The sequence below is a fragment of the Callorhinchus milii genome, unplaced genomic scaffold (genome assembly GCF_018977255.1).
Source record: "Callorhinchus milii isolate IMCB2004 unplaced genomic scaffold, IMCB_Cmil_1.0 Scaffold24, whole genome shotgun sequence".
Taxonomy (NCBI): domain Eukaryota; kingdom Metazoa; phylum Chordata; class Chondrichthyes; order Chimaeriformes; family Callorhinchidae; genus Callorhinchus; species Callorhinchus milii.
In genome coordinates, this window is record NW_024704765.1 from 573,071 (window position 1) to 584,284 (window position 11,214).

Sequence of the window (11,214 nt, forward strand, 5' to 3'; positions counted from 1 at the left end):
CTTACCCCCCCGCTCTCTCTCCTTACCCCCGCTCTCTCTCCTTACCCCCCCGCTCTCTCTCCTTACCCCCCCGCTCTCTCTCCTTACCCCCCCGCTCTCTCTCCTTACCCCCCCGCTCTCTCTCCTAAAGGGCTTCGAGATGCTGCCCTGCGTTAAGGGCGCTATATAAATGCTACTGTTTATACTGTTTATTACTGTTTTTCCTCTTCCTCGCTCTCTCTCTCCAATTCTCTCTCTGACTTCTTCACTCTTCATTCTACTACCCCCTCCCCCCTCTCTCTTTCTCCTCTCTCCCTCCCTCCCTCCCTCTCTCCTCCCTCCTGCTCAGTCTGAAAGCGAGTTGGCAGTCACGCAGGTTTGAGCTGATAGCTCGGTCTGTGCTGGGAATGTTAAATAATTGTACAGTATCACAGCGTTCCTTATCCCCCCCCGAGGGAGGGAGGGAGGGAGGGAGGAGGGAGGGACCACAGTGTGTGTGTGTGTGTGTGTGGGGGGGGGTGCCCTGGGATTGACCTGATGTTGTGTGGTGCTGACTGCTCAGTGAACCCATGGTGTTTGGGAGCCGGGCTCAGGCTCACCTCTGGCTGCACTCTCTGCGGCTTAGGTTACAGTGAGTCAGTCTGAGGCTCAGTCACAGAGCCAGGGCATGTACACACAGCACCCAGGCCGTTTAGCCCACAAGCCGTCTCCGTCTTTGCTCCTCCGGGAAGCCGTCTGTCCTTCCATATTATATTAATAATAATAATCCTTGCATTTGACATGCACATCTTCTCGACTTCTCGACGTCTCAAAGCGCTTCACAGGATATACTGTAAAGTGAATTATTGACTGTATAGTCTGTGGGCAAATTCCCTGCTTTTTTCCCCAACTCCCCACCTCTTGTCCAATTCTGTTTTAAATGTCCCCTCAATCGTCTCTGCTCTAACAGCACCCCCTCTCCATTCACCCATTCCCCCCCCTCCCCTGAAAATCATTTCTCCCCCCACAGCGACACTCCTTAAAATTTCAAGAATTTCCGCAGTTCGTGTGTCAGCCTGGCTCTTGCTATGGGGGGTAGGATGGGGGGGTTGGAGAGGGGTGGGGGGCGCTGTTAGAGCAGAGACGATTGAGGGAACATTTAAAACAGAATTGGCTGTGGGTTCAATCACTGGTGCAGTACTGGGGGGGTGTTACAGTGTCGGAGGTGCCGTCCTTCGGATTAGTTGTTAAACCGAGATCTCGTCCTGTCTGCGCCAGTTCAGGTGGACGTTAAAAGATTCCTTGACAGGTGGTATTCAAAGAGAAGCGTTTCTCTGAGTCTCCTGGCCAACCATCCCTCAAATAAAATTGGTCACGCACTTTATATTAATAGCAATACTAATCCTTGCATTTGATACTGCGCCTTATCACATCTTCAATGCGTCTCAAATTGCTTTACAGGATAGACTGTAAAGCGAATTGACTATGGATTTTGTGGCTGTTTGAATAACATTACTATGTGCAAATTGGCTGCTGTGTTCACCGGCAGAATCCACAGGAACGACACTTCACAGTAAATCTTACAAAGTGCTTTCGAAGTTCTTCTGATGTGAAAAGCGCTGTATCACATACAATGAATATTATTATTGAAGATTATTCAGCAATGCCTTTTTTTCTTCTTCCTCTTCCTCCCACTTCCAACCCCACCACCACACTGTCCCCCCCCACCCTCACCACCACACTGCCCTCACCACCACACTGCCCTCACCACCACACTGCCCCCCCCACCCTCACCACCACACTGCCCTCACCACCACACTGCCCTCACCACCACACTGCCCCCCCCACCACACTGCCCCCCCCCACCCTCACCACCACACTGCCCCCTCCCCCACCCTCACCACCACACTGCCCCCCCCACCACACTGCCCCCCCACCCTCACCACCACACTGCCCCCTCCCCCACCCTCACCACCACACTGCCCCCCCACCACACTGCCCCCCCACCCTCACCACCACACTGCCCCCCTCACCACCACACTGCCCCCCCCACCCTCACCACCACACTGCCCCCCCCACCCTCACCCTCACCACCACACTGCCCCCCACCCTCACCCTCACCACCACACTGCCCCCCACCCTCACCCTCACACTGCCCCCCCCCACCCTCACCACCACACTGCCCCCCACCCTCACCCTCACACTGCCCCCCCACCCTCACCACCACACTGCCCCCCCCACCCTCACCACCACACTGTCCCCCCCCACCCTCACCACCACACTGCCCCCCCCACCCTCACCACCACACTGCCCCCCACCCTCACCCAGTGCTCAGGGGTGGGTGGGGAGTGAGTGGCTGTGTTTGGAGTCAGACCCTCTCCCGTCTCGTCGTCATTTCTCAGCTTTAACTTCTTTTGGCTCCTGGCCAGAGAGACACAACCCCACACGCTTCCAATTCAGAGCTTGCTGACCGGAAAATTACACAGGGCACCTGCCTGCTGGGGTGTGAGATCTGCCAACAGCTGCCTCCCTGCCCCCCCCCTCGCTCCATCCCTCCCTCCCAGGGAAGGGGAGGCTGGGTGAAAGGAGGTTGATCAGGGTTCCAGCCTCGGGATTTACTTTGGCTGAATTGTGGAAAAACCCTTCATTTCGCTTTAATATAGTGAGTGTTTTCACACAATTCCTTAAAAAGAAACCAGGAATGATGTTCCCAAAGTCACAATCTGAAATCTTCAGACCAGATCTGAGACCCCGGATCTAAGCTTCGAGAGCGCTGAACAATAATAATAATAATCCTTGCATTTGATATAGCGCTTTTCACGTCGGGAGGACGTCCCAAAGTGCTTCACAGAACACACTGTAAAGTGAATTGACTGTATATTTGTGGGCGAACGCGGCAGCCAATTGCGCACAGCAATGTCCCACAAACAGTCATGGATTGAAAATGACCAATTTATTATTGTTTTGGTTTTGGAGGGACTATTATTAGGCTCTGTGTGGAGTAAGGAAACTTGCCCAAGGTTTCGCCCTCTGCCTGGAATTGAACTCAGGTCTCTCGCTTGCAAAGCGAGTGCTCTAACCACTGAGCTACGGGACTCCATAATAATAATAATAATCCTTGCATTTAATGCAGTGCCTTATCACGTCTGCGAGACGTCTCAAAGCGCTTCACAGGATACCCTGTAAAGTGGGATTGACTGTATATTTTGTGGGTGAAACGCAGCAGGCACTCACTCCATTGCAGTTTGTGGGCGCTGTTGTGCGCAAATTGGCTGCTGTGTTTTGCCCCAAAAATGTATAGTCAATCCCACTTTATAGGATAGTCTGTGAAGCTCTTTGAGACGTCTGGCCGACATGATAAAGGCGCTACATCAAATGCAAGGATTATTAATAAAAATGATGCATTCATTATTATTAGTTAGGCTGTCGTTAGCCTGAGCTGCACACTGGCCGGGGCAATGGCGGGGAGCGGCACAAAGAGAGCAAAGGGCGAAGGGTTAACGGAGTCCGCAGCTCTCCGGTTAATCACAAAACCGGTTCCTTTTAGTCCTGCTCTAAACCAGTTTCTAAAAGCAAAAACAAATGCAGGAGTTTTCCCACAACACTGCGTAAAGGGTAAACTTTGTCATGGACAGAATTGGTCGCAAGGAGAAGAAACGACACAAACACGCACGTGCGCTCACACACACAAAAACACCCAAAAAGCACACACAAACAACAAGAACAACAAGTCGGGAGGACTTCCCAAGGTGCTGGACAGTGACAGGATTTTGGACCCGAGCTGGGGTCGGGGGTGGGGGAGAAGGGGGGGGAGGGAGGAGAAGGGGGGTGGCATGGTCGAAGAGGAGGGTCTTGAGGTGAGACTTGAAGAAGGCTGAGGGGGGGATGAGGCGGAGTGATTGGGGGATGGAATTCCAGAGGTTGGGGGCAGAGTGGCTGCAGGTTCTCCCCCCAGTGGTGGGTCGGGTGGGTCGGGGGACGTGGAGCAGCCAGAGCCGGCTGAGCGGAGGGAACGGGCGGGTTGGTAGAGGTGTATATATATATATACATATATCGGGTATCTGCAGCTCCCGACCTGGTCAGTGTACCTTTAAGAAGTCCTCTGTGTGTGTGCGTGTGCGTGTGCGTGTCGCCCAGTGTTCCTCCTCCCTATTTCTGGTGTCTTTATTGCAGTCACATTACATAACACACCCTCTGCCCTCCGTGTGAACCTCTGCAGTAATTACCAACCCACACTGCTGTTAAAGGGACAGGCGCTGGGTTCCATGGCTCCTGTAACCCATTCAGATACGTGTGCACCCCGGCACAGGGCACACACGCCTCCCACACTCCTAGCCACCCCACCGGCCGCTTACACCGCCCACTCCCTCTCCCACGGGTTGAAACTCACTGCCTTCTGTGCTAAAGTAAAATAATATATCTGTTGCAGATCATTATCTGGGGCCGGACGGAGCGGTGCCTGAGGGAGACATGTGAGGAGATTCGGAGCTGGGGAGCTGAGTGCCATTACTACATGTGTGATGTGGGCAACAGGGAGGAAGTTTACCAGCAAGCCAAGGCTGTGCGCGAGAAGGTGGGTGGGTCCCTCTGCTCCCTGTGTTTCCACCCCTCCCAGCTCCCTGTGCCCCCCCCACCTCCTCAGCTCCCTGCGCTCCTCCCCCCCCCTCAGCTCCTCGCGCTCCCCCCCCCCCAGCTCCCTGCACTCCTCTCCCCCCTTCAGCTCCCCGCGCTCCCCCCTCAGCTCCCCATGCACCTCCCCCATCAGCTCCCCGCGCTCCCCCCTCAGCTCCCCATCAGCTCCCCGCGCTCCCCCTCAGCTCCCCATGCACCTCCCCCATCAGCTCCCCGCGCTCCCCCTCAGCTCCCCATGCTCCCCCCCCCACTTCAGCTCCTCGCGCTCCCCCACCCCCCCCCCTCAGCTCCCTATAACCCCTCCACCCCTCAGCTCCCCATGATTATTCTACCTCTCACCCCCCAACCCCCTCCCCGGCAACCCCCTACCCCCCAGCTCCTCGGGACACACCCCGAGCCCCCCACACCCCCCAGTTCGGTGGGGTGATGGATCTTTGGATGCCTTGGGACATCCTCCTGACGTGAAAGACACCGTACAAATGTAATTTGTTGTTGTTGTTGCCCGTAGTTGGGTGATGTGACCATCCTGGTGAACAACGCTGGCGTGGCTCACGGCAAGTCTCTGGTGGATAGCGACGATGATGCTCTCCTCAAATCCCAGCACATCAACACCCTCGGCCAGTTCTGGGTCAGTGTCTCTCTCCCTCTCTCTCCAACTCCTGTGGAGTCCTGTAGCTCAATGGTTAGAGAACTCGCCTCGCAAGCGAGAGACCTGGATTCAATTCCCGGCAGGGCAAAACGATGGGCAAGTTTCCTTACTCCACACGCCTCTGTTTCATTAGTAGTAAGTAGGAACCCGGTTGTTAGTCGATTGGCGGATTGCTTTTCCGAGGGTAATAATTCCTTCAAAAAAAATTGATCGCTCAATCCACCACTGTTTGGCTGCTGCGTTTCGCCCACAAAATAAATATACAGTCAATTCACTTTACAATATATTCGGTGAAGTGCTTTGAGACATCTCAAAGACATTATAACACTATATCAAAAGCAAGGATTATTACTATCTCACCCTCACTCCCTCCATCTCACCCCTCACCCCCAATCGCTCTCACTCTTGTCTCGGTTGTGGAGCAGCCCCCACCTCCTCACCCCAATGTCAATATTCCCGGCTAGTGTTTTGCTGGGTGAGAAGGGTGTTTCTTTCTCTCTCTCTCTCTCTCTCTCCTGGTGTCCTGGCCGACAATCCCCCGGATAAAATTGGCCATTCGCTCCACGGCTGTTTGTGAGACATTGCCTCGTGCAAGTTAATTAGCTGCTATGTTTTCCCACAAAATGCACAGTCACTACACTTTTTAAACCCCACCGTAGAGCGCTTTGAGATGGCCTCCTGACAAGATAAAGAGCTGTATCAAGGGCAAAACTTAATTATTGTATTATATTCACAGACCACTAAAGCTTTCCTACCGAGAATGTTGGAGTTACAGAACGGGCACGTCGTGTGTATAAACTCAGTGCTGTCTCTGTGCTCGATCCCGGGCACCATTGATTACTGCACCTCCAAGTCCTCGTCCTTCGCCTTCATGGAGAGCCTGACGCTGGGGCTCCTGGACTGTCCTGGTGTCAATGCCACCACAGTGCTGCCCTTCCACACCAGCACCGACATGTTCCAGGGCATGAAGACACGGTCAGTGCCTCCGCTCTGCCACTGCACACGTTACTACTTCCCTCACTCCTCCCTCTCTCTCTCTCTCTCTGCCTGACTTCCTCTTCCTCCATCCCTCTCATGCACTCCCCCTCTTCCTCTCTCCCTTCCCCCCCGTTCTCTCTTTGTCTCTCTCTCTCTTGCACTCTTGTGCGCTCTTTCTCTTCATCCTCCTCTCTCGTGCACTCTCTCTCTCTTCCTCCTTCCCTCCCTCTCTCATCAGCAAGCAAGCTCAGTCTTAGGCTCCATGTAATGTGATGTTTGTGTTTACAGATTCCCCAAACTCTTCCCCCCACTCGAGCCCCAAACCGTGGCCCAGCGCACAGTGGAGGCTGTGAGGGCCAACCAAGCGTTCCTGCTCCTGCCATGGACCATGCACCTGCTGGTCATCATGAAGAGGTCAGTCAGTCAATATGGCTCCCCTCTCACTCTCTCTCCCCCTCATTGCTCTGCCTCCCTCCCTTGCACTTTCTGTCTCTCTCTCACTCCAAATCCCTCACTCTCTTCCTCCCCTCCCCACCCCCCTCTCTCTCTCTTGCACTCTCTTTCCCTCCCTCTAAGCGGGGTCTCCTCAGAGCTGAACTGGCTCCAAGGTGACAGGCCTGGCAATGGAATGTCGGAATCGAGCCCCCCCCTCTGTGCCGGTCTCTAGTCTGGTTCCTGAGTCAAGAGAGGCCGCAGTATTCCAGGGCCCTCACTGCTGATGACAGCCCAGCGCAGTCTGGCTCATTGGCAGACCTGGATAGGTCGACCAGTCACTGGGGACAGGGAATCCTCCCCTCAGCTCCTGTTAACCTGCAGCCAAAGCCCTAACAGGTAGGGTGGTCCAATACGTTGAACGAGCCCTTGTGCAAGGTTCAGGACCTGCTAAATCGGTGCCTGTCAAGTCACCTCACCCGGAACCTCTGGATCCCTCCACCTCACACCCCCTCGTTATCTTTACATAATAATAATTTGGTCACTGGGTGAAGAGCGCTGGGTAAATACAAATTATAGTTGTTGTAAAGGAATAAAATATGATACGGTGACCGAGGCTCTCACTCACTCTCTCTCACACTCACATTCACTCTTACACTCACCTCTCACACTCACCCTCTCTCACATTCACTCTCTCATACTCACTCTCTTACACTCACTCTCTTTCATACTCATTCACTCTCACCCTCTCTCACACTCTCTCTATCTTTTGTTCCAGTCTCCTGCCCCAGGCTGCGCTAGAGGAAATCTTCAGGTTCACCGGGAGCTACACCTGCATGCACTCAGTGAAGGGGAGGACATAGGAAGCGGGATTCTCCCCGCCCCCAAAGCCCCCCCCTTCCTTACCCCACGGAGAAGCTGGATACATGAGCGGGGAGACCAAGTGGAACCACAAGGTGTGATGGCTAGGACATTATGGTGCTCATCACAGAGACTCTGCCTCTCGTTTAGCTGGGCTCCGGGGAGAGAACAGGAGACCGAACAAGAGTCGGCAGCCAGGACTGGTCACAGAACAGATGTGGGACTCAGATACCCTCTGCCTTTACTGTAGCGTTTCGCTGCCAGAGAGCTGGGTTTAGAGAGAGAAACTGGCCTGAGCACGTGGCCCTGAGCTGCTTTGGGAGGTGCAGTGATAACAGGCAAAATTCAGTGGCAAATCACCAGGCTCTTCTTTCTTGTCCATGACTAAAATCGAATTGTAAATTTTAATATTTAAGCTGTAAATTCGCTAGGCTGGGAAACACAATACACAAGACTTTATTCATTGAGTTTTTTTGTTTTCTGCAAACAAATAAAACGGAAAAGAGCAAAATGCATCCCAGGTATTAAAGTGATACATCCGGAGTCATCGATCCAGGATCTGATCTGGATAAGGAAACGACAATAACTTGCATTTATATAGCGCCCTTCACGCGGGGTAGCGTCCCGGAGCGCTTAAAGAGCAATGAACATCTCGCCTTCAAATTTAACACTGGTCAGAAATCCGGAAGATTCTTAAATTCCAATCAGAATCAGAATTTTCTTCAATTGGAAGTTATTTATATATTTTTAAACAAAAGAAAACAACTTCTGAATTTGGACCAGATTGAAGAATTTTTCATAATTAATAATCATCTGGGAAAGAAGTCTCAAAGTGCTTCACAGGATTTGCTGTGAAGTATTAATAATAATCCTTGCATTTCATACAGCGCCTTATCAGGTCTTTGAGACGGCTTAAAGCGCTTCACAGAATATGAAGTGAATTGACTGTATATTTTGTGGGCGAAACACGGCAGCCAATTGCGCACAGCGGCAGTGTCCCCCGAACAGCTGAGGGTTGAAGTGACCAAATTTTTTTTTAAGGGATTATTACCCCCCAGAAGAGTGACCTGCAAATTGATTGTACATTTTGTGGGCCAAGTAATAATAATAATAATAATCCTCGCATTTGATATAGCGCTTTTCACGTCGGGAGGACGTCCCAAAGCGCTTCACAGAACACACTGTAAAGTGAATTGACTGAAAATTTGTGGGCGAACGCGGCAGCCAATTGCGCACAGCAATGTCCCACAAACAGTCGTGGATAGAAAATGACGAATTTATGATTGTTTTGGTTTTGGAGGGATTATTATTTATTATTATTATTTTGAAGTGTAGTGATTGTGTATTTTGTAGGTAGTTTAAGATCTTTAAGGACTTCCTGATCAGACAGGTGGGACCTCTGTTTTACATCTTGTCTGAAAGACGGCAACTCCATCACTGCAGCTCTCCCCCCAGCACCACTGGAATTTCAGCCTGGATTTTATGAGTTATTGCAATCCTTGCCACATAATTACATGTTAACACGAACCGGTCTGACAGGCCGGGTGGAATTTTTGGCCTGTGGTCACGCTGTGTGTGGAGTGATTGTGAGGGTCTGTGAGAGCCACACGTTGGGTTGCCAAGCCACTTGCTGACAAGTTAAAGGGGAAGTGGAGGAGTGGCGGGTCTGTCTCTCCGTGCCCCGGCTGTGAACCTCTCCCAACTGCCGAGGGCCTGGGGGAGCCGACAGCAGCCGCTGAGGCAGTGAGCGAGGGGCCAAGTGAGGCCTGCGGTGGGTTCACAGCCAGGTCAACTGAGCCAGGGAGTGATTGGAAGTGGCGGGGCCCGGCCCGGCCCGGCCCGGCTGTGAACTGGCCACATGCAGGGAACGTGCAGTCTTACAGCGCTGATACCACACACACCCGTTCACACCGCACTGCAAACAGTGACTGTGCATCTGGAGTCCAGTAACTCAATGGTTGGAGCACTCGCCTCGCAAGCGAAAGGACCTGGATTCGATTCCGGGCAGGTGAAACGTTCGGCAAGTTTCCTTACCCCACCCCTCTGTTTACCAGCAGTCAGTAGGAACCCCATTGTTAGTCGATTGGTGGATCGCTTTTCCGGGGATAATAATCCCTTTTACAAAAAACTGGTCCCTCAATCCGCGACTGTTTGTGGGATGCTGCTGTGCGTGTTTCACAGCATTTGATATAGCACTTTTCACGTCTTCTCGACGTCTCAGAGCTTCACAGAATATACTGTAAAATGAATTGACTGTATATTTGTGGGCAAAACGCTGCAGCCAATTGCGCACAGCAATGTCCCACAAACAGTCGTGGATTGAGTGACCAAATTATTTTTGCTTTTCTTCTTGTGGGATTATTATTAGGTGTGTGGAGTAGGGAAACTTGCCCAAGGTTTCGCCCTCTGCCGGGAATTGAACCCAGGTCTCTCGCTTGCAACGTGAGTGCTCTAACCACTGAGCTACAGGACTCCAAATATAGTCGATTCATGTTACAGTATGTTCTGTAAAGCGCTTTGAGACGTCTCAAAAGTGATAAGGCGCTGTATCAAACACAAGGTTTATTATTATCTGTAGATGATGCCCCACAGTCGTGCGGTGAATGACCAAATTATGGAAGAGTGTTGTCAGCCTGGACACTGGGGGAAACTGTCTCTTCTCTAACGTTGCCGTGGGATCTTTTAATGTTTGAACGATGGGCAGACAGGCCCTCGGGCTGTGATCTAGGCGAATGCTGCACAGTCAGAAGGACCACCGCTCAGAACAGACTAACCCAGAGTCTGCTCTGCCTGTTTCACTGGTGGATGGACAATGAAGATCCCGTGACACAAGGTTTCTTCCGGTGTCCTAGTCGACCATCGCCCTCCTATAAATCGTCCCATTCTTTAGTGTGGCACAAAAATAGACATCTTGTTTTCCTATGGTCAGTCACTACACTTGACGGGAATTATTGGGAAGCACTTTGAGGTGTTTGGATGTGTGATCAGCCATTGCAGAAAAGCAGCGCTCCGGGGGCTGACCATGAGAAACTCCTTGGCTAATAATTAATGCAAAATTTAGAAAAACTCCTCTAAATTCATTTTTTTTTCTTTTGAGCTGCAGAATCCCAGTCCAGATTAGGGCTTTAAATCCTGACCTTGGGCTCTTGAGCTGCGTTGCACTGCGGGACACTACCTCGCCTGAAGGGCGCTATACAAACACGAGTTGTTGTTGTTGCTAAGCTTTCCTCCGCGGTGTGGACTGGCGGGCTGGGCAGCCACTGCTCTTGTCATCAAATGAAAAATGTTGGAGCAAACAGCTGGAGAGAGAAATGCTATTGCAGGGAGCGGAGGGGGTCACTGGAGTCCCGTGCTATTAGATCAGAATTAAGTTGTTAAGTGTCAGCCTGGAGCAGGCTGGTCATCCATCACGCTCTCTTGGCATAGCAATCGCAGGCTGACCGTCTCCCGAGCCTGGGTTGGAGCCTCGTGTGAGCTCAGGGGTAAATGGGATGTGAACTGTCGCCCCTACCCCCTGCAGAGGGGTCAGCCTACCTAACCTCATGAAACTGCCAATCAAAGTGAGTAATGGAGAGAATGTGAGGACAGACTAGAGAAAGGCTCTGCTCAACCGGTCAACAGGAGAAGCACATCCCACGATTGATTCCCCTGCCTCGGCCTCAGCCATTTAAACTGTAACCTAATCCGGCGCACACTATTTATCT

The 11,214-nt window shown here is 52.1% G+C and overlaps 1 protein-coding gene across 1 annotated transcript; it reads left to right on the forward strand.

Moving 5' to 3' along the window:
- Window positions 1–4,387: 4,387 nt before the first annotated feature.
- Window positions 4,388–8,001, forward strand: LOC103172070 (short-chain dehydrogenase/reductase 3; the record flags this gene model as incomplete). Its single annotated transcript, XM_042343641.1, is given in 5 exon segments — window positions 4,388–4,531; window positions 5,099–5,218; window positions 5,976–6,214; window positions 6,506–6,631; window positions 7,428–8,001. Coding segments are annotated over 5 exon segments (714 nt in total), but the record flags the coding sequence as incomplete, so codon positions are not given.
- Window positions 8,002–11,214: the final 3,213 nt, after the last annotated feature.